The 21,884-nt window shown below is 35.5% G+C and overlaps 4 protein-coding genes across 4 annotated transcripts; 3 read left to right on the top strand and 1 right to left on the bottom strand.

Annotated features, from left to right (window-relative positions):
• Positions 1–1,054: 1,054 nt before the first annotated feature.
• Positions 1,055–6,156, top strand: LOC147409325 (Galactose oxidase/kelch repeat superfamily protein). The gene is made up of 2 exons (XM_086427632.1): positions 1,055–2,248; positions 3,972–6,156. Exons 1-2 carry the CDS (start codon positions 1,161–1,163, stop codon positions 4,054–4,056), a joined length of 1,173 nt encoding a protein of 390 aa, XP_086283758.1. The 5' UTR covers positions 1,055–1,160; the 3' UTR covers positions 4,057–6,156.
• A 35-nt stretch (positions 6,157–6,191) lies between these two features.
• LOC147409324 (uncharacterized) lies at positions 6,192–8,619 on the top strand. Its single transcript, XM_086427651.1, has 2 exons — positions 6,192–7,220; positions 8,126–8,619. Exons 1-2 carry the CDS (start codon positions 6,660–6,662, stop codon positions 8,294–8,296), a joined length of 732 nt encoding a protein of 243 aa, XP_086283777.1. The 5' UTR covers positions 6,192–6,659; the 3' UTR covers positions 8,297–8,619.
• Positions 8,620–8,704: 85 nt separating this feature from the next.
• Positions 8,705–14,069, bottom strand: LOC147409323 (mitochondrial outer membrane protein porin 5-like). Its single transcript, XM_086427642.1, has 6 exons — positions 13,914–14,069; positions 13,726–13,793; positions 9,989–10,099; positions 9,790–9,876; positions 9,486–9,694; positions 8,705–9,386 (listed from the first exon to the last, which is right to left on the bottom strand). The coding sequence occupies exons 1-6, from the start codon at positions 13,960–13,962 to the stop codon at positions 9,080–9,082; spliced, it is 831 nt and encodes a 276-aa protein (XP_086283768.1). The 5' UTR covers positions 13,963–14,069; the 3' UTR covers positions 8,705–9,079.
• A 2,422-nt stretch (positions 14,070–16,491) lies between these two features.
• Positions 16,492–21,881, top strand: LOC147409322 (cyclin-like protein). Its single transcript, XM_086427619.1, has 4 exons — positions 16,492–16,657; positions 18,440–18,710; positions 20,882–20,942; positions 21,100–21,881. Exons 1-4 carry the CDS (start codon positions 16,590–16,592, stop codon positions 21,714–21,716), a joined length of 1,017 nt encoding a protein of 338 aa, XP_086283745.1. The 5' UTR covers positions 16,492–16,589; the 3' UTR covers positions 21,717–21,881.
• The last annotated feature ends 3 nt before the right edge of the window (positions 21,882–21,884 follow it).

Here is a 21,884-nt window from a genome sequence, read left to right as displayed (position 1 = left end):
TCAAGTGGTGTCCTTTATTGCTTACTTGGACTTCAAAAATGTCAAGAGTCAGATCATGATTATATAATTTTTTTTTAATGCAGATAGAATATTCGCCACTGTAGAACTTCCAGATTACCTCAGGAAGACTTTTATCAGGTTCAGCTATTGTCACAAGATCGGAGTAAGGGTTTAAATCAGTAAAAAGAAAATTATATTAAAAAATTATAAATATATATATATATATATATATATATATATATATAATATATATATATATATATATATATATATATATATATATATATATATATATAAATAAAAATTCATAAAATCAAATTAATATCATCAAATCCCTTATTTTTACATTTATGAATTATCAAATTTTAACGTTTAAAAAACGAAAGAAAATATTTAAAAAAATTTTCCTCATAAAAAAATGAAAAAAAAAAAGTAAAAAAAAAAAAATTTGAAAAAAATCGACAATTTTTATTACACAAGGAAAATTTGCATTTTTTTAATTTTTTAATCGTTAGGGATGCTAGTCGAGTTTTAAACGTGATTTTTTTTTTTTTTTTTTTTAAATTGGGAATTTTTGTTACTATGATTTCAGCTTCGTCAAACGTAACACTAAATAGGAGCGTTGGAGGAGTCGACACATTTACTCATCATTGACATATGGGATGTGGAACACATGTTTTGACATTTTAGTTGGGAAATCCCTTAAATATCTTACTATCTCAATTGTCGTTGGTCACTATCCGTCAATCGTCCCCGCAGATTAAGAAAGTTCTTTGGCCTATCTAGCTCCACTAGAAGATGTTCACTTGGTCTATCATCTATGTAGAATTCTTGTTTGTCTAGAAAAACCCTTATTCATCATTCTAATCCTTCGTTGGACACTAATTACGACCATCAAGACTAATTACAAATTCCACGTGGAGCATCCCTTGGTCCAACTCTCCATTGGTTCTAGAAACCCAACAAACAAGAGTCAAATCTCTGCTTTAGAGCTTCTATTAACACACCATTATTTACTTATAACACACCAATCTATATAATTATTAATTTGAAAAGGATTGGTGTGTGTTAGAAGTAAAATTTAGTGCGCCAATAGAATATCTCCTTTAAAAAGGGTCGACTGAAACAACAAGAGAGAGTCAGTCACATATCATCAAGAGATGCCAACAATGGAGGTGACGAGCTCTACAGCATCACCAACAATGGAACCTGAAATATGGAGCCAATTGCCTGAAGAGCTTCTAGATCATATATTGGTTTTTCTTCCTCTCAAAACCTTTTTCAATCTCCGCTCCACTTGTAGACGATTCAACTCTCTCATCTTCTCTCCATTTTTCATCTCTAATCACACCTCTTCATCTTCTCTCGCACCCTTCTCTTCATTTCTTCTCCTTTCGCACCCACAGTTCCACCACAAGTTCCCACTGTACGACTCTATCCTACGCCGCTGGCGCATGTTAGACCTCTCCCCATCCTCTTATGGATCTCCAACCAATCTCCTCTCTGCCTATAATGGCCTCCTCTGCTTCTCTCTCCCCACCTCATCTTCCTCCTTCCTTGTTTGCAATATTCTTGCCAGATCCTCAAGACTCATCAAATTCCCAATCTACCCTTTCTCTTTCGATTCAATTTCTCTGATCCCTTCTCCACATGGGTACAAAATCTTTATCCTCTGTTCTGGGTCTCCATCCAATTCGGCTTTCGTTTACGACTCTAGGGTTCAATCATGGACTCGATTCTCTGGATTCCGCCCAATTTTTATCGAAAATTTTCATCAAGATGGGGTTTTTTCAAATGGTTGTCTATATTTCACAACTCCTGAGCCCTTCTCGATTGTGGGATTTGAATTAGAGACTGGAAATTGGGGGAGACATTCAATAGATGATCTTCCAGGTCAAGGAGAGTTGACTTTTGTTCGATTGGTGAGTGGCGGTGAAGGGAAACTGTGTTTGATTGGTGGAATTGGAAGACATGGGATATCAAGGTGTTTGAAATTGTGGGAATATGGGGGAGAGAGGAGGAGAGAATGGGTGGAGATTGGGAGATTACCAGAGATGATGTTTAGGAAGTTTATGTCTGTTTGTTACCATAACTATGAACACGTGTACTGTTTCAGTCATGAAGGGATGGTGTGCGTTTGTTGCTACACGTGGCCAGAGGTGCTTTACTATAACATTTGTACACAAACCTGGTCTTGGTTCCCCAAGTGTCCTTATTTGCCCGAGAAGTGGAGCTGTGGCTTCAAATGGTTCTCTTTTGTTCCCAATCTCTATGTTTCGGTTTGAATCTCTTTCTCTTTTCTTACTTGTATTGTAAGCGAGCGACAACAAGGCTAGCGTAACTGCTCCGCCTTCGACTTTGATCTGACGTGGAGGTGTGCTTAGAATCAGAGATGCATTTACTCGTATCTGGAGGGAAATCATCTATGATTCAGAGGACACCTTCACGTCAGAACAGTGGAAGTCACTTTAGCATTTTTTATTTTTTTTCCTTTTTCTATTATGTTTGGTTGTTAATATAATATTATGAATATTATTTCGTTTCATTTGGTTTTTATTACGAGAAGTGCTATTGGCACCCCAACTTTTACTTATTACATCCCAATTATAAAAAATAGAACATGAAGAATAAGTAAAAATGTTAAGCTGCCAATAGAATCTTTCTCTCCCTCTCTGAGACTCAGATTTCTATTTGTTAGATTTAAGATTTTATCTGAGTCTAATCCTAATTGTAAACAACTGCTGGTTGTTTGAATGTGTTATAATACTTTGTAATATTGAAGTAATAGCTTGAATCAAACTTTTGTAATGTTTAAATGGCGTGTTTTAATCTTTAATAAGGGTGTGATAAATAATTTAAAAAATTAGAGTGTAATTAGTTAAAGTTGGGGTGCCAATAGCAGCTCTCTTTACTAATTCTAATAACTTACAAGTATGGTGTTAGAAAGAACTCTTAGATCCGAAGTATAAATCAATAAAAACACAAATAATCTCACTAGACAAAAGATATACGTAGTTCGGTCAAAGCATCGACCCACGTCTACGAGCGAAAACGATAATTTTACTATAATAACTAAAGAAGAATAGGATTACAATTTCTCTGCCTCTCGTATATTTTTCTAATCTTTTTAGGATTTCATATCTTACCTTTTATATATTTAGGATTACAAAGAGAGTAAACGGGTTTGATCCAAATCAATTAGGTCAAATATTTTGTTCAGGACGATTCCTGGTATTAAATAAGTCATTAACGGATCATCAAAATATCCAGATTGAATTCATGACAACTCTTCATATATCAAGAATAAAAGACATAATCCAACACATGGTTTAACACCTTGTTTCTTTTCGTAAAATCTTGTATGATTTCAATTTGTATCAGTCTAATAATGCTTTGTAATTGTTTCGAAGGAAACCTTTAAATGGTTTTCGAGCAATTTTGGCATTAAAAATAAAAAATTGAGTCGAATTTGAGAAGGAGACTATTTTGATATACCTCACCCCTGTTAACTCACCCCGCCCTGCCTATATATATATATACATTTGAGGATGTAGAACATCCTCTACAATCTTATAAAGATGTACTTCGATTGAAAAATTTTAGATTTTTCAATTTGATTAAAAAAACAATTGTGTTAAACAACAAAACAGGGGCAGGTTTTAGAAATACCATTACGGGTGGGCATGGGTTAAAAATTCACACCCGAATCATGGTCAGAATAGGTTCGGGGCGAATAATTTTAATCAAGGTTGGATTAAGCTAAATTCGACTCAAATCCGCCATGTAGCCATTCCTAATTTAAGAAATTATAGCGCTCTGTATTTTGTTGGTCAACTGATTCTAGTTATTGAATTAGAGTTTTATGTTTTTAAGATTTCTCAAATGAAATTTCACATCCTACATAAAACATATAGTTGAGATTCGAGAAAAAAAAAAATACAAGTTCACTAACGATGAATAATTGTTTTTAGGAATTTGTTTCATCAAGAATCCTATATAAATATTCTTTCATCTCAACGGCCATCAGAAGACCAGAGAGCTTCAAATATGGTTTGAGGTTAGTAATTTTTTTCTCTTTTAATAATAAAATCTAAAGATTAAAATAGTCAAACACCAAAGAAGTGAACACAGTTGGTGTGGCGTTAGTAAAAAAAGTGTGTGTGCAATAACAACTCTCTTATTTTAAAGTTGACCAATTCTTTCAGCATTGAAAATTGCGTGAAGGAGAATGCACTTAATCTAAAGATGAGATAACGTGAAAGGAAAATGTCAAAATCATGACAAGTGGTTGGAAGAATTTAATACCAAATAATTACAAACAATTAATATATTACTTGCATTGTTACATGTAATCTTCCAAATACATTATCTTGAAAGTAGTATAGAGGTGTAATAAGGACATAAACGAATATAGAGCAACTAAGAGTGTTTTTAAAACGATAACTCCGTTTACTGTGACTCAGCCAACAATAGAACAGAGTCGATACAGATTTATTTGACCCGACTAAATCCAGGTGTTGATAAGAACACATTTAATTTGCTAAGTCAACACCCAATAACCATAACTAGGAAACAATCAAACTAATATAATTCTGCCCCACTTGAGTATTTGAAACATGAAACCAAAGCCTTCCACCTAAATAGTGATGTTCAGCCATGTGTAGTAGTACTGGGGCCTACTTAATAGAATCCTTCATGAAATCAAAAGATGAGATAGTACCTAAGATTAAGGCTCTAAGATCAGTTTGGATAACCATTTCAAAGTTTTGTGATGATTTAAGCTCGCATGCAATTGATGAATCGAAACCCACATATTTTAGAGCTCAATTAGGATTTGCCAACTTCAATTTTTTTTTATAGCTTGTTGAATCAAGTTTCAGTGTGTTTAATGTTGTGAAACATGTTGATCTCAAAGCTGGTAAATTTGATGTTCTTTATAAACCTTATTAAAACGATTTTTAGATCGTATTTTAATTTAAATTTTTTTTGTATGATTTTTTTAAATTTTACAATGCTCAACCAAGAGATCACAAAATTTTACATTGACGTACTGAAGGGTCTACCAAACATTGGAATCATGATATCCCACGAAAAATAGGAAATGTAAAGTTTTGCATTTCCTGTCTTTCACGGGATACCAAGCAAGGCCATGTTTTAGAAATGGTCAAATATTACTTGTAAAATTTATCAAAAAATAAATAATGCAACATTTTTTAATTATTTTTGAAGTGTAATCAGTCAAGTGGAAAATTTTTAAGTGATGGGATATAATTAATAATTTGTGGTGTGCAACTAGTCGATCCCTTTTAATTTGGATATTGTTAACCTGTGCCTAAGGGCTCACATTAAAGTGCATTAAATACACTTAGGAAAAAGGTTTTCCTACCAAAGTTACCCTTAAAAAATAATTTCTTATCAAAAATACACTCAAATGCTTATTCTCAAGGTGTATTTAATGCATGCTCTCTTGACTCAAGAATAACACAAAGATCCCGATCGTGCAAGTAAAACATCCAACGGTTGGAATTTTACAAAATCTCGATGACTATCTTAAGAATTTGACTTTTACGCATATAGAATACTGCGATGCCACATGTGCATAAAAAAGAGTAAAATACAATCAATTAATTGTTTAACTTGTGTTTCAGCTCACTACCATTTTTTATAGAAGGCAAATTTTTATTTTTAACTTTGTCACCAATGTTTCATAAATGCACGTTCGTGTGGCATTCAAAAACATGATTTGATATCACACTTATGTAAAGTATAAAATTTGAAATTTTCTAAAAAGAAAAGAAAGAATTTCTCATAAATGTCTTTAAATTTTAACTTTGGGAAGTCAATGCTTTCCATTTTAAAAGCCTTTAATCAGGAAGATAATAAAGTCTGGAGTGACCTCAAGATTGGATCTCATATCACACAACCTGATATGAAAATGTGTGTGGACTATAAATGTTTTTGACTCATATCTTAATGAAAAACATTTATGGTTTCTACACACTTTCATACCAAGAAGTGCGGCATGAGATACAATTTAGAGGTCATTTCATTATTATTCAAAATAAAATTATTATTTGGTGATGTGATGCCCTCAGTGGGCTGATGTGATTGTCCATATGAGATTATGTGAAAATTCAAAATGAATGTTTTTTACAACCAATCATAAATATAAATATAAATATAACCAATCATAGCAAAACAGCTGGAGGTTTTTTTTTTTTTAACTTCTTCCAGTTGTATTTTTTTTATTGGTTACACATATTTCAGTTTATTCCGCGTGGTAAGCATGAGCTCAACTTGTACGATGTTTGTGGGCAAGGCCTGGGCTTAATTTGTAGTAATTTCAGATTTGGCCTGACCCCGAATCTCAATCTTAGATAATCCAAACTAGGACCATGGGCCCAACCCATTTAAACCCATATCCACTCAGGAAAATAATTTGTTTTGTGGGCACAAATAAGGACACATGGCTCAGCATATGCCACATGCCACACCTTTTGTATCAAAACTACTTGAGAGCTGTTCATGCATACAATGTGAGGCCCACATATAACCAATGTCTCTCTTTGCCACGTGTCTTAATTGGTAAAAATTAAAATATCAACAGCAGTACAGCACTGCAAATCATCCCGCACTTTGGGTGCCAAAAGTAAAGAAAAATGGCAAATCTGTACATGGTTTCAAGTTCAAGAATCTCTGTTTCAAATCCAATACTACTCCAAGGGAAAAACCACTTCAATTCTACTTCTCATAAAAACCCAAATTCCCAAATTTTACCTCTTTCTTCAACACCACAACATCCCAACCCAATTACATTAAAACCCCATTTGAATTCTCTCACTAAAGCCAGTAATAGTGAAGTTGAAAGAGATGACATAGAGACCATCATACCAACCATGTCTGAAATCATGGATTCCTCAAGATCCCAAAACCTTCATCTTCAACTCCAAACATTGGGACCCTTCTTCAGAATCACAGTCAGAAGCTTGGAAACAAAGAGTGAGCTTGGGAGAGCAGAAGGAGTGATAAGGGTCTGGTTGGGAGGAAGAATTCTACATTTGGATTCCATTAGATTGCGAAAAGAGACGCTTGGCATGGAGAAATCGATATTCGGTATTGGTTTGTTCGTTGGAGCCGTCGCTATACGCCATGGGTACGACTGTGGTTGCAGAACAGCTGAGCTTCTTGCCATCAATGACACTGATCTTTACCATTCCAAGGTTCTTGCCTATCTTACTTTCCTCTTATTAGTCTCTTTTTTTCGCTATTTTTAGAATTACCATACTAGAACTAGAGAGAGGTGCTATTGGTACCCAATTTTTACTTATTACACCACAATTTCTAAAATTATTTATAACACCCTAATTAAATATTAAAACACACCATTCCACATTACAAAAGTTTGGTTCAAGTTATTACTTCAACATTACATTGCATTATAACAAATTGAAACAACCTCAGGGGTTGTTTACAATTAGGATTAGGCCGATCTAAAACTCTAAATCTAACAAATAGAAATATTAGAAATAGAAATTCTATTGGCACCCCAATTTTTACTTATTCTAAATCATTGCCTCTTTTTATTTGGGTGAATCTCCAAATTGTGTAGTGAATATGCCAAAATTCCAGTTTCAGTACACTGTCCATTTTAATTCCCAAAACATGCCTGGTGTACACTGTTTACGCATCTACGAACTCTTAAGTTCATCACTTTTAATATCTACGAATTCGTAAGTTCACTTTTAAACTTAGGAGTTCATAGATGTGTATAAGTGAACAGTGTACTGTGTGTATGTTTTCATAAATAAAATGAAGAGTGTACCAAAATGGTAATTAGAACAAAAGTTGTGCATGTTTTCGTAAATATCTCTTTTTATTTTTATTGGGGTGTAAAAAGTAGAAGTTGGGGTGTCAATGTAGCTCACTTGGTTTTTAATCACAGAACACCAATATTTTGATTTGATCTTCTTCTTTCTTAGATAACAAACTACATACAGTACACATCCATTCTAGTTTTTGGTAACTAAGTCACCAAAGTGATTTCATTTTTTTTAATGATTCGTTTGGTATTGGTGTTTGGAATTCATTGTACTGGTGGTTCGAAATTGGGAATTCGGTGTTTCAGCTTGTTAGATTCTATAAAAGAATAGGATTCAAGGCAGTGCATGAAGTGTCTGGATCATCCTTAGAAGATCTCGCTCACATGTTGGTCTGGGGAGGCAGGGGCACTCGAATGGATGCCAAGATCAAAGAGCTGATGATTAAATGGTGCAGAAGGTTTAAAGCGCGGAATTGACTTCTTCATTTTATCTGGACTCAACAGACCCAAACCAAGAAGTCTCTACTGTTGAGTTTGTTCATGGTGGTGTATAGCTCCTAGCTTTCCTCGGCTCGGAACAACCCATACAAGAGTGCTGAAATTGTGAACCGATGCAGGTTTATCTCAGCATGGCTAAGGGGTTCATCCACATCAGACAGTGGTAGTAAACCTGTGTTTTTTTTCCCTTATAAAACTAAACCAACAGCATTGATCTCTACTTGTACAAAAAAACTTATTTGTTTGTCATCCCACTATGAAGACCTCGGTGCCGTCAATATCAGATTCTTCTACTTGTGCTATTGTGCTTATGTGTAGAAATAATGGCTGTCCAGCTTCAAAACTTTAGTTCACAGCATCAAGGCAAAGAAAAGGTAAGAGCTATAATTTGGGCCACCTCAATTCCAAAATACATTATTAGATTCACTCTTCATTTATCTTTTTTAGTGAAACTAACCACTAAATTGAGAAGTAGGTCTTAACTGTGTTTGGGGCCTGATTGAACAACAATGACATTAATGAGGATACACAATTAATAATTTCTCAAACTAACTAAACGCAAAGCCTCCCTAAAAGGTATAAGGTATTAATCTCTAACAAAAATACTCCAAAAAAAGAACAGTACAGGGCATAAGCATTCAATCAATCAACCCACAGTCATCAAAACCCAGAAAAGAGCTTATCTGTGGAAACATTTATCTCTCAACGAGGGTACATGAGTCCCAGCAATTGTATTATCCTTGACACTAATAGCTAAATCATTCAAGGCTTGAGAGCAAGGGCCAACCCAAACTTGGGATTCTTGTCCAAGGCCTTGGTGTCAAACTCGCCAGAGATTGTCAGTATTGACTTGGGTTTGAGCTCATGTTGAAGTAGGGCCCCAAGCTTCCCATGGTTGTTGAGCTTTGCCTTCACAGTGGTAAGAGGATCGACCGCGAAAGACCCTCCAACTGTGAATGTGTTTTCATTGGTGGAGAACCTTCTGACAATCTCTGCCACCCCAGCACTCTTCTTCAGTTGATCGAGATGGTGCACATATGAAGCCTTCAGAGTGTCTCCCTTGTCAGCCCTAGAGGGGGTAAAGACAAGGCGAACTAGGTGTTAGAACGCAATGTAGCTCTTTTCTTTTTCACTTCCATGGAATTTGAATTGCTATGAACATACTTACAGAATAATGGAAGCATTATAATCTTGATTTGTGACGCTAAGGCCAGCATTGTACTTTGTAAAACTACCTGAAGAGGTCTCATAACCAGTTTCTGCACCAAATGCAAAGCTAGGGGTGCCAATGGTTGCTGAAAGATCAACTGCAGGGGACTGGTTCAAGGCAACTACGGTCATGAATGTTCCATGTTCATGGAAGTACTGCAGATCCACCTGTAATAGAATAAAAGGATTTAAGTGTCTTATATTTCCCAGTTATATTTATTTTTATAAAATTTGCGTCCAGTTTAAAAGCAATGAAATGTTACCTTGCCAGATTTATAATCCGGAAGCTTGAGTGAAGTGATAGCCTTTGTGGATGGCAGAATATCTGTGAAAGTAAGGGTTGTCGAGATCTGCTAGATCAGGAGAAAGGGAGGGGAGGTGCTTATTATTAGAAAAATTAAAATGTCACTTGAGGTTTTTGAGATTGAAAAAGGAAAGAAAAGAAAAAGGCAAGCAACGAACACTTGATTCAGTATCAACTTTCACATCAATGACAGTATTCTTGTATTTGTATTGCACCGCGACATCATTGGTATAGAGACTTCCCTTCTTTACTGCAGTTGATGTAAGGGCCTGAATATAAATCAAAGATGAAAAGGAGGTAAGCGCTTTGACAAAGACAGCTAAAGTTTACCAATCTGCATGTACAAATGTCTGTCAAATACTACCTTTTTTTTATTTTTGAATGGCAAAGATAAATTCATTAGAAAATAGGAAAAATAATACAATAAGAGCAAATCATGAGAGATCTCACTGCCTCTTTGGGTAGAATTCTTACATTGGATAATTTGATCAAACGGGGGTGGATCACTCCAAATTTTTGTTTACTTTGTTCGAGGGATGGGAAGTCTGTTAATCATATTCTTATACATTGTTCTTTCTCCTGTGTTATTTGGATGTTCTTTTTATCCCGTTTCCAAGTGGATTGGGTTCTTTCTTTATCTTTTTTTCATCTTCTAGAGAGGTGGAGTTTCAATATCTTCTTTTCTACAAAGAAGCATCTTTAGGATATCCTTCCATCAGCCATTGCTTGGAGTCTTTGGAAAGAGCGCAACAACAGGGTATTTCATAGCAAGGAGAGCTCGTCCCACACAGTGATTTTAGAAATTATTGGCCTTCTGTTCTTTTGGTCAAAGATGAACAAAGCTTTTAAGGGAGTGTGCTTCCAAGATTTCTTGTTTAATTGGGAAACCATTTGTGATTAGCTCCCAGCCGTGTAATTTTATTTTCTTTTTTCTTTCTGCTGGTTCTCTTGTCGTGTTGTTGGGGGCTATCTCAGCCTCCCCTTCCTTCTTTTCTTCATTAATAATATTTTATACTCATAAAAAAAAAAAACAGTAAAGGACACAAAGGAAGATTATAGCATTTAGGTCTTCCAAAACCTGCAAGTTTCCTTCTGTCGTTAGCCTATACAGACCCAACAAAAGACAAGCTGACATATGAATACTTTCTTCAACCAGTGAACATCACAATTTCTAACCAAATGCTATTAAAAGATCACTAGAACCCTAAATGCTTGACAATTTGATCACTTAAAAAACCCTTCAATTTTCCTCATCACTTAAAAAATGGAGTAGAAACTAGAAAGGAGCATGGCACTGATGAAATACACATATCAGAGTTGCTTCCAGCTTTTTCCAATTGCAATTACACCTTACCAACATTTCCTTCTGATTTTCAAGTTTTTGAAAAGAAAATTAAAACTAATTAGGAACTAGCCATAGAACAATTGAGATAGGCTAGGTTCCGACTTCTGATACAGCATTTTTTTCACTCAGCTAACATTCAACATTTTCATACAAACTTTGAAAAACAAAGGCATAGGAAAGGAGGGAAAACAGATCAAGAGGTAATACTAGGGACCAAAGGCACTCCCAAGTGCCTTTGAAAACTAAATCATTGATGCTTGAAAGTATTCTGGCCTATTACTTTTGGATACTTGAATAACTAGATCATACCCAAAGGTGCAACATTTCCATGACATATTTTACCTTTTTTTTTTTTTTTTTTTTTTTTTTGGGGAGGTGGGGGGGGGGGGGGGGGAGAGGGGGGAGAGATAGGCAAGAGAAGACCTTGGGTGTTGAACCCCAGGTCTGTAATATTACCACTCAAGACTTCACCAACTCACCAAGCTGGCACCTTCACATTTTCATCCACATTTGTTGCATACAAAGTGTCTTTCTCCTCAGATGATATTATTTGGTATGAATGACAGAACCATGACATTCAAAGAAACCCCAAAAAGGAACAGAGAGAACGTTTAACAAAGAAGAATTCCTCATTATGTACATTGAATTACATGTGTCTGAGATAAATGTTGATGCTCCATGCAGAGTCTCTTAACAACTCAAATCACAAGACTCATTAAGTGGTACTTGGAAGAATAACAAAGAGCCACAAAGGCAATCCGAACACTAAAAATTATTCAATATCATTAAAAGATACAAACATACCTAACCTTAGAAAAGAAAAGAAAAAAGATAGGAAATGTGAAAATAGTCAAAAGAAACAAGAGAATGACACTTTTGATCATGAGTGAAGGTCTCAAAGTTGCATCTCCAAACACCAGGTTACATAGAAGCTCTACTGACAATTTTACCACACCTAAAACAAGCTCATCAAAACATTGCCCCTAAATTTACTCAAGATAGAAATCCATTAGTATAAAAGTGTTTTGTTCTAAGTTAGACGCAACCAAAGAACACTCCTTATTGTTAAAAACACAATCAGTTGTCTATTCAAATTGACCGTATGGAAAAAAGGAGAATTATCCAAAGAATGTTGCCTCTAGCCAAGGAAAATTTAACCCACTATCCTTGAAGAGAATTGAATAATTATCTTGGAAACACCCAAGACATCCCAAAAAGTTGTAAGAATGTGATCCATACTCCACTAGCAAAAGGACAATGGATTAGTAAATAACAACTCTTGCACCACTTTACACAATAGGAACATGTTAGGAAATTGAAAATCCCTAGTACATATATAAATATGGAGGATGCTAGGTCAAACACAAGCATTAGATTAGCAACCTCCAATATCCTTTTTCTTCCCATAAAAATACCTTTTTTTTTTGTCTTCTAGTTGAAAAGACGAGCTTTGTTATCATTGTACAATGACATTTTCATAAATATCACAGATCCTCAAAAAGTTATGTACAAAACTGCTATTGCATGATGACATATCTTTCTTTTTTTTTTGATAAATAAAAAAATTGTTTTTTGCCACGAAAAGACAAAAAAATAAGAATAACAATTGCAGTTATACTTGAACTTCTTCTCGCTGTTCTATTGGAATTGAGTTTCTTCTTATTATTATGTTTCAAACCCTTATTTTATTTGCGAGCCCTCGGGTTGAATTTGAGTCATAGTTAAGATTTAGTACCTTGCTTATGTTTTTATACTTTTTGTTTGAGATACGGGGACTTCATTGTTGATGACATATCAATTTCCAATACCACTTTTCTTGCTACCTGATTTGGCCTCATTGGACAGCCAAGAGGGGCAACTACTAAAAAACTATTACAACATAATCTATTGGTTAATATCTAGACATCCATTTCTTGTTTTCACTTATTTGTTGTTGCAGACAACAAGTGATAAACGGTACTAATTGTTCCCCATGTTTGAATAGAAAACCTTAAAAATTAGGAAAGACACTAAAAAGGAGAATAAAAAGAAATCCCTATAGATCTCATAATTTTCAACAACAAAAAAAACTCAAATTTATTAAGTATGGCCCACTTCTAATCCGAGGTCATATCAACCTAACCCCTTCATATAAAATTGAATCCCTAAATCACACTTGCTGCCAGCAATAACTCGTTTAAAAAGTTGTTTTAAACCACAATTCTCTGTTTGTTATTATTGTTCTGTTTTTTTTCTTTTTTCTTTTTTGGTGGTGGTGGTGGGGGGTAGATTACACTCCTTCAAGTCATTAGAAAATTCCCTTGACCATACCATCAAACAGTGTAAATTAAACAAATAACATACAAAATAAAGAAAGAATATCAAACTCTGAAATTTAATTAGAAACAACAAATCCCCATAATCCAAAATTTACATTATGAGACAGTAATACACACACAACATAACCAGTTGCACCAAAGCACAATGCACATCAAACAGATCTACAGTATAAAAAAATTGAATAAATAGCTGGATTGGGAACAGAAATCTGTAAAATATTTCAAAGCATACCACTCCTGCATCGCTGTAAGTAGAGACCGAGAACTTCTGATCGTAGATGTAGTCCTTCGTAAGCAGATCTGCAAATCAAACTTGATCATAAGTTATTAGAAGTATACAAAATCAAAGAGAAGAATCCGAGATTCCTAGAGAGAACGATCCATGAAACAGAAGGTGAGATCAATTACAGATGAAATTACCTTTCGATTTCTTCCCGATTTCGGAAAACAGTCCCGGTCCCTTGGTCATGTTGAGAGAGAGAGAGCGAGACCAAACGAGTAGACTTGTAGAGCTGCTGAGAAAAAGATTGTATCTTCTTGCCTGCCACGAAAATGTAAGGGCCGCCCAAAATTTGGGAGAGTTCTTATTATCCTCTACTCCTGGTCTTGACTAACGTTACCCAACTCCACATCTGCTTTTTGACACGTGGTATGAATTTATTTATTTTCTTTTAAATTACTTGATTGTATAGTTGAAACGTTTTAAAATTAAAACTTAACTGCCATGTTGGCTCTTTAAGACCAAAATGGGTGTCTCCAACGCACAACTTATCCTTTATCAGATTTAGGATCTTGACATTTTTAATATTGAAAATGGGTGGTTCCTCATTTTTTTTTTTTTTTTTTGAGGGAAACAAAATCATATAGTTGGTATATAGTTCGTCCTTAAACATTGGTTTAGTAATAGGTTTTCGATCATTGGAAGATCATTTCTCTTTAATAAAAACATTGGGAAAAAAAAAAAACTTAAACCTTCATTAAGCAATTACAACGCATGATTGATCAGAACTTCCTAAGGTCTCATTAGGCCTCCCTCTTCTGAGTTTTAGAGTTATATTGGGAAAGAAGAATAGAATTTTAAAATCCTTTCATTTCGTGGCTATTGTTGGCGCTTAGCTTTTACTTATTTACATCCCAATTAAAATTGGTATGAGTTGAATAAAAAAAATATTTAAAAAGTGATGAATAATAATTATAGGTAACACGGTTGGAGTGCATGCCTCATGTATATTCAAAGTAGTTATGGAGTGCATGCCTCATGTATATTCAAAGTAGTTATCCACAAGTACTTGATAATCTATAAATGGGTATGGATATCTTCTTTGGAGTTGCTCTTAAAACACCTAATTAATTGTCTGGCATGAATCCCCTTCTTCCATACTCACCACATAATTTTTGGGTTAAATTATCAATTGAAATCCCTAAAGATGATTCAAACTCAGCAATGCCAATGACTGACAATATGATTGGTGCCAATCTCTTGAAACTCATAGTCATCACAACAATCATGATGTTTTAAATTAAAGTAATCAAGTACATAACAATGAGAGGAGAGAAAAAAATTACTAATGCAGAAGTGACCTCAAGATTGTACCTCACAACACACATCTTCACATGAAAGTGGATAGGAATCATAAATGCTTTTTGACTTGTATCTCGATAAAAAAACATCTATGACTCCTACACACTTTCACATGAAAATGTGTGATATGAGGCACAAGCTTGAGCTCACTCCACCACCACTCACCCAAAAAAAAAAAAAAAAATCAAAGGGGGAAGAAGAAGAAGAAGAGGGATTGGCAATCATAAAAATTAGTGATTGCATAGTCAATTAACTAGATCAAATAGTTTTATATTTACAATTTTAGTTACGATTTCCATAATCCTTCTTAGTTCTTCAATCTTTACCTTGGTTTTATATTAATGTTTTAGTAGTATCATGTATATGACCACATAAAAGTATTGTAACACACTTTAGTAGTATCATGTATATGACCACAAAACTTGGATTTCATTTTCCCACTTCTATGTATGAAAAAAATAAAATTCACCCTTATTTTTCATGCCCAAATCAAAATCTTAATTTCATCTCTTCTTCTTCCCCACCACCACCATCACATTCACCCTCTCTGTCGCCACCATTTTCGTCTTTGTTTCTATCGTCAATCACCTCTCTCTCTCTCTCTCTCTCTCTCTTCTTCCTCCCCCTCTTCCCTCCACCCCAATCATCTCTCTCTCCTCCTCCTCCTCTTATTCTTCTTATTCATATTTTTTTCCCATAATTTTATCTAAATGAAATCAAACAATGGAATTTGATTTTCCAATCCTACCCATTTTACTTACTATTTTTTCATGGATTTAAAATTCCATGGAAAATCACTTTTTATACAATCAAACATACCCTATGTAATCTTCAAACTACCTTTTAAATAATATTTTAAATTATAAATAAATTTTTCATAGACATGTGCTTTGCACATGCCACCTTCCAGTTTACATTAAAAAAATATTTATTTACCATAAAACTAAACTAATATTTAGATTCTCCAATTTTAGATAAAAAGGCCAGTGATATCCGAGTCCGAGATAGTTCTCTTGAGTCGTTTCAGACTCATTTGATTTGCAAAATCACTAATAGACTTATAATGCAATTTTTTAAGTTAGATAATGGAGGCGCCCCAATTATTATCAGGAGCAACCCATACCATAGCCAAATTTTTTATCTTATATGAGTTTGAAGTTTTAGAATAAATTGATTTTTGGTGAGGATGATCTTTATGATGAGAGGAGACCATCCTAGAAAAATTATTCCAAAACTTCTAACCCCATCAAAATAATTTGTAAAATAAATAAATAAAAAAAATAAAATTTGGACGATTTATAAATACTTTTAACCCATGTAGAAGACAAAAAAATTTGTCTTTGGTGTGGGTTGCCTCTGATAATACTTGGGGTGGCTATAACAGCACCCTCTGAAAGATTGGTTCGTTGAACTCATAGGACTTTTAGTCCAGGAAGCCAGGAACCCTAGTTTTATATAGCTTTCAAGGTCCAAGAAACGAAGAAGTTTATCAAAGAGAGAGAAAAAATATAACAATGTCTCGACGAGAGGGTCGAGAATACGAAACCAAGCGCCCCAGTTCAAAGCTTGAAAGAGAACCCAGGTTTTTCTCTCTCTCTCTCTCCTCTCCCTGCATCTCTCTTCCTATATGAGATTCAATCTCCAAGATTTCATGTTTTTTTCTTCGACGCCGAATTGCGATTTCTACCTTATATTTTATTTCCTTCTTATGGATTTTTCTTTTTTATATAAATAATTCAAGTTCTAAGCATCTTGATTTCTTCCTTTTTGAGGGAAAATATGTTGAATTACGACTTCTATTGTCCCTATTTGACCCACTAAAAAAATTGATTGAAAAAACCCACAGAACAAATAAGTGAAGAAAGAGAGAAATACTGACCAGTAAATGTTCTTGAGGTGGCTTATAAAGGGAATTGTGTAATTGTGGTTCGATAAACCAGTCGAGTAAGTGTAGTCTTATGGAATTTTGACAGTAGAAAGCAGAGATGCTGCAGTGGAAATTGGCCTATATGTTACTTTAATATTAGAGAAAGAGTAATTTGGTGCAAGTTTTAGGATCTAAAAAGGATAGAGGGCGACGGAATATGAGTTTGATTGAATTTGTAAGAAAAAATTGGAGGAGACATGTGTTCTTGAAGATAATGCTCTAGATAGAGTTGAATGGAGAAATAGGGGTTATTGTTACCAACCCCAATATTTAGGGTAAGGCATAGCTATTACTGGGATTTTTATTGTAACAGAACTTGAGAATTGCTCATAGTTTTTTGCAAATATAGGCATTGGGTTTGTTTTGTCATCTAAAGATATTTTTCGCGAAATGTAGTACTGTGCAATCAATCATATATCAGCCCCTGTTGTCTTTTTATTATATTATTTAGATGAGATTTTGAATATCACACCTGACCTAAAGGAGTAGGACTTCTTCCATGTTGATGGAGGTGACCTTTGGTTTGAGTAAAGCGCATTTGTTTGAGAGGGTTGTATTTTTAGTTCTTTATTTCTTTAAGAATGAATAATGAGGAGGAGCTTAATGAATTATCATTACTTATGAAATGCAAAGTCATACATCGAATTGTCTTATCAATTTTTTATTGATGAACATTTTTTTCTTTAAATATTATTAAAATTTTCTTTGATGCTACGGGTGGAGCTTGGGCAGGTTGGGGTGGCCAACCCAAGCATAGAGCCTTGGAAGAATCAACCCAATCCCTACATGATCTGAACTCAAGCTTGGTGTCACAACTCTTGTTGAGTTGGTCAATTGGGTAGGGAAGAGGAGAATGGGAAGAGAATGACAGAAGAGAGGGGAAAGAGGAGAGAAGCAAGATGAGAGCTATAGGAGGGAAGAAAAATAAAGAACAGAAGAGAGAGGAGGGAAGAAAGGGGGGGGATATGAGAGAGTAGAGAGTTAAGATGAGAGAGGAAAGAGAGTGCTGAGGAGGAATAATCAAGCTTAAATATTATTTAGTCTTGGTGACGGACAACTTGATGATTGAGTGGAGGCATTTTTAATTTTTTTCAATAGTAACCCCAAGAAATATATTTATTGGCAGCATTTTTTTCGTTTTCTCTTACAATGTTTACGTGAAAGTTCTTAATGCCTTAGTAGCTCTAATATACACTAGAAAGTTGATATACCTTGACCTCTAGAGTCTAGATGAAGGAAATGGTTTGCAATCAGTGTATGAGATTCGTGCTATGGTTTTAATATTTTCTTCGTCTTATTTATGTATGTTTCATAAGAGTTAGATATTCTCCTTGCACTTCAAAAAGGAAAAAAAAAATAAATAAATAACAAAAAGAAAGAAAAGAAATTGTTCTTACCTCTAACAAGGTTCGCATTTGTCATTGCCCCGGGGCCCAGTCCAAAGAAACCAAGGAGAGATGGGAAACCAGCAACAGAGAGAACATCTTCCAGCAATCATAATTTGGACATAGATCGTACAGATCAGGATCAAAAGTATCGCAGGCGGTTGCAGGATGCTTTGCCACTCGAGGCTCCATTAGAACCTGAATCTAAGGTGGGGTCTGATGGTGCAATTGGGGAATTGAGCAAGAAGACTGATGGACTAATAGATGACACCAAACATTCTTCTGATCCAACCAAAATCCCTCGATCGCAATCTTATTTTCAGGTTTTTTGTCTCTTCATCGAATTCGATTCGCTAGTAAATTCCTTGTATATGTTTTTAATTAATTGTCAACGTTTTAAGCATTCTTTCTCTGGTAGTCTGGTTAATAGATCTTTGACTTGCATCTCTCTCTCATGCTTTGCTTTGGTTGTTATTTTAGTCTTGCTCCTTCGGGTATAACTATAAATTCTATAGAATTATATAAATTTTGGTTGCTGCAATTAGTGCAACTGGACATATATTACAGTGTTCATTGTAGATAGGGGTATCTATGATTTGGAGTTGGAGTATTGAGAGATGGCAACAACTCCCTATATGATTTGGTTGTCCATGGGTGTTGGAGTCATCATAGGGTCCTTAAACACAGGGTGTCCTAGGCAGCAAAGATGACTTGGGCATGGTCGCTATCAACCTAGAAAACCTAGGATTGGACGACATGGGCATGAGCAAAGTTAGGGATGGAATTGTAACTCTACCCTTTTGATGGTAGTGGCGGCAACACCAAATTTTATTTATTTATTATATGTGTAACATTTGTGTGTGTGTGTGTGTGTGTGTGTGGTGTGTATACACTAGAGTTTGCCCATGCCTGTGGCACATACATTCTCTTTGGGGTAAAAGAGCAAAGATAGTAAAGTTAGAGGGGTATTCTTGAAAAAGGGGGTAAAAAAGGAAAAATAATAAAATTGGAGGGATATTATTGTAGAGAGAGGGGGGGGGGGAAGGGAAAGGAAAGACAATAAAGTGAAATAGTGTGGACTCCACTCCACTGCAGTTGGAGTGTGACATTTATACCCTACAATTGTAGTTGGAGTGGGATTCACCATTGTGTTTTATTTTATATATATATTTGTAGGGGGGGGGGGGGGGGAAGGGAAAGGAAAGACAATAAAGTGAAATAGTGTGGACTCCACTCCACTACAGTTGAAGTGTGACATTTATACCCTACAATTATAGTTGGAGTGGGATCCACCATTGTGTTTTATTATATATATATATATATATATATATATATATTTGTAGGGGGGGGGGGGGGCTTTCTCTGTTTCAACTCATGAGAGTTTATGATTGAAATTATGAAAGTGAAATTGAGTCACAGGAGTTGCAACTCCAACTGCCTCAATTCCATCTTGGAATCATGCTTTCTAAAACCTTTATATCTATAGGCCTTTAGAGTATTTTAAAAGAGATTATTTTTCCTAGTAGCAAGAGGCGTTTACTAAGCATGACGCTCCCACTTAATTTTTATATTTTTAGGACGCTTTCGCTTCCAACATATTTTATAAATATTAATTGTATAAAGCGAGTGGACATTGAAAAGACCTACCACTAAATAACAAGAATACACAAGGAAAACCCAAGTCCCGCCTTACATGCTCTCCTTACAAAGCAAATCCCACCTAAAAAGAAAGTCTTCAAAGAAGCCACCCTTAAATTCCTTAAACACCAAGTATCAATTAAAAATAAAACCCAGCACACTAATGATGACCTATTACAAAGAGTGCAAATTCCTTTCAAATGTCTGACTATTCATCTCCTTCAAAATACCCCTACACACAGTGAAAGTAGTCAAACACCACAAAATCCTTTGTCTGAGCCTAAAGTCCCTGATCTGCCAAGTCTGGAAAAGCAAATAAGCAAAAGACGGAAACACCAAAGACCATTAAAAGGAGGCGGGAAATGAGACCCAACTTGCACAACATACAATGGATGAACAAGTGGTTAACTGATTCGCCACTGGACTTGCAAAGGAAACGAAAAACAATGGAAGTGATACCCTGATCAATTATTATTTATCAAAAAAAACAAACACCCTGATCAATTATGTTTTCCATAGTTAAGATTTTCTACCAAGGGTGGCAGATCAAAGGGCCACGAACCAAATGAAGAAATCAGCTCTTCATATCTATATGTAGATTTTCTTGCTCAAAAATGGCACAAGACTCACATTTCATATCAATGACTTATACCTCCAAAGTTTTACGATAATATATACTCGATTAACTCATAAATGTTTGCATTGAGTTTTGATTACTTGATTGTTATTCAGTGCATAGAAACTTTTCTTTTCTGGCCTTATATAGAGGGGATTCTTGTTTGGACCCGTGCGTTCAAGTGCCTCTCCTCGCTATGCATAACAATCTTAGGCCTACCTATGCATGTTTTATATACAGCACGACGAGCGTAGCGGTGCTGGGCATGGTAGTCGAAGCTTGGGTCGCAGAATTACTTCTGGTACGTTTCCTCGTTCTTTTCTCTCTCCCAGTAGTGTGGTCCCATTTTCCTACGTCTTCTCAAGAGAACCGTCTCTCTTGCTATTGTATACCCTTGCTGCATCATTCTGTTCAACTTTCTGTGTTGTTTTTCCTTATCATGCCTTTTGTCTGCATAGAGCGTGGATGGAGAGGCAATCCGAAGGACCGATCCAATGAAAGGATTGGAGCAAACAAGACGGATGTGCATGACTTGCAACAAAGAGAAAAGAGAACGCAAGCTCGGGGTGACGGCAACAACCTTTGGCGTCATGATGGGTTTTTTGAATTGGAGTCAGATGCACCACCTCCTGTAAGGAAAAGACCAGCATTTAGGGAGAAGAAGATGGAACTGGAGACTGAAAATGCTGCACGCATGACAACTGTAGATTCTGGAAGACCTAGCCGTCTTGAGCGAACTGTTTCCGGAGATGCAAGAAGAGAAGAAAGAGGTGGTCGCCACCTACATGATTCAGACAGATCCGAGAGACCAATCACAAGAGACCGGGCACCTCCACAAAGGGGAGAAACACAGAGAGTTGGCTTCCCTTCAAGGGATTATTTTGGTGGTGGTAGTGGTGGCTCTAGGGGAAGAGACGGATTCAGTGGAAGATATGGAGAAAGAAACCAGCATCATCCAAATGGTATCCGTGTAGAGAAGTGGAAGCATGACCTTTTTGATGAGGCTAATAGGAGTCCAACTCCGAAGAATGAAGAGGATCAGATTGCAGAGGTTGAAGCACTCTTGGCATCGTAGTGAAGTTTCTTGGAGGGTATCAATTCTTAGATGTTCCGATACCAATGATTGATGTTTTTGTTCTGTTTGGTTGATGTTGTTATCATTTGACAGTTCTAGCACATTTTCCTGATTGTTTTATGCTCATGTCAGTTAAATATTTACTAGCCATGTGGTTCTGAAAAACTT

Source organism: Akebia trifoliata, chromosome 2, assembly GCF_017979445.1.
Source record: "Akebia trifoliata isolate Shusen 1 chromosome 2, ASM1797944v1, whole genome shotgun sequence".
In the NCBI taxonomy this organism is placed as follows: domain Eukaryota; kingdom Viridiplantae; phylum Streptophyta; class Magnoliopsida; order Ranunculales; family Lardizabalaceae; genus Akebia; species Akebia trifoliata.
The sequence above is the reverse complement of the archived record's forward strand: the minus strand, read 5'-3'. Positions and strand labels throughout refer to the sequence as shown.

Coding starts and splice junctions, on each gene's coding strand:
- LOC147409322 (XM_086427619.1), top strand. CDS start 16,590: ATGTCTCGACGAGAGGGTCGAGAATACGAAACCAAGCGCCCCAGTTCA. Junction 16,658..18,439: donor AAGCTTGAAAGAGAACCCAG/GTTTTTCTCTCT, acceptor CCCGGGGCCCAG/TCCAAAGAAACCAAGGAGAG. Junction 20,943..21,099: donor GGGTCGCAGAATTACTTCTG/GTACGTTTCCTC, acceptor TTGTCTGCATAG/AGCGTGGATGGAGAGGCAAT.
- LOC147409325 (XM_086427632.1), top strand. CDS start 1,161: ATGCCAACAATGGAGGTGACGAGCTCTACAGCATCACCAACAATGGAA. Junction 2,249..3,971: donor TGGAGCTGTGGCTTCAAATG/GTTCTCTTTTGT, acceptor AATTGTTTTTAG/GAATTTGTTTCATCAAGAAT.
- LOC147409324 (XM_086427651.1), top strand. CDS start 6,660: ATGGCAAATCTGTACATGGTTTCAAGTTCAAGAATCTCTGTTTCAAAT. Junction 7,221..8,125: donor CTGATCTTTACCATTCCAAG/GTTCTTGCCTAT, acceptor TCGGTGTTTCAG/CTTGTTAGATTCTATAAAAG.
- LOC147409323 (XM_086427642.1), bottom strand. CDS start 13,962: ATGACCAAGGGACCGGGACTGTTTTCCGAAATCGGGAAGAAATCGAAA. Junction 13,794..13,913: donor AATCGGGAAGAAATCGAAAG/GTAATTTCATCT, acceptor TTTGATTTGCAG/ATCTGCTTACGAAGGACTAC. Junction 10,100..13,725: donor CTTACAGCGATGCAGGAGTG/GTATGCTTTGAA, acceptor ATTTATATTCAG/GCCCTTACATCAACTGCAGT.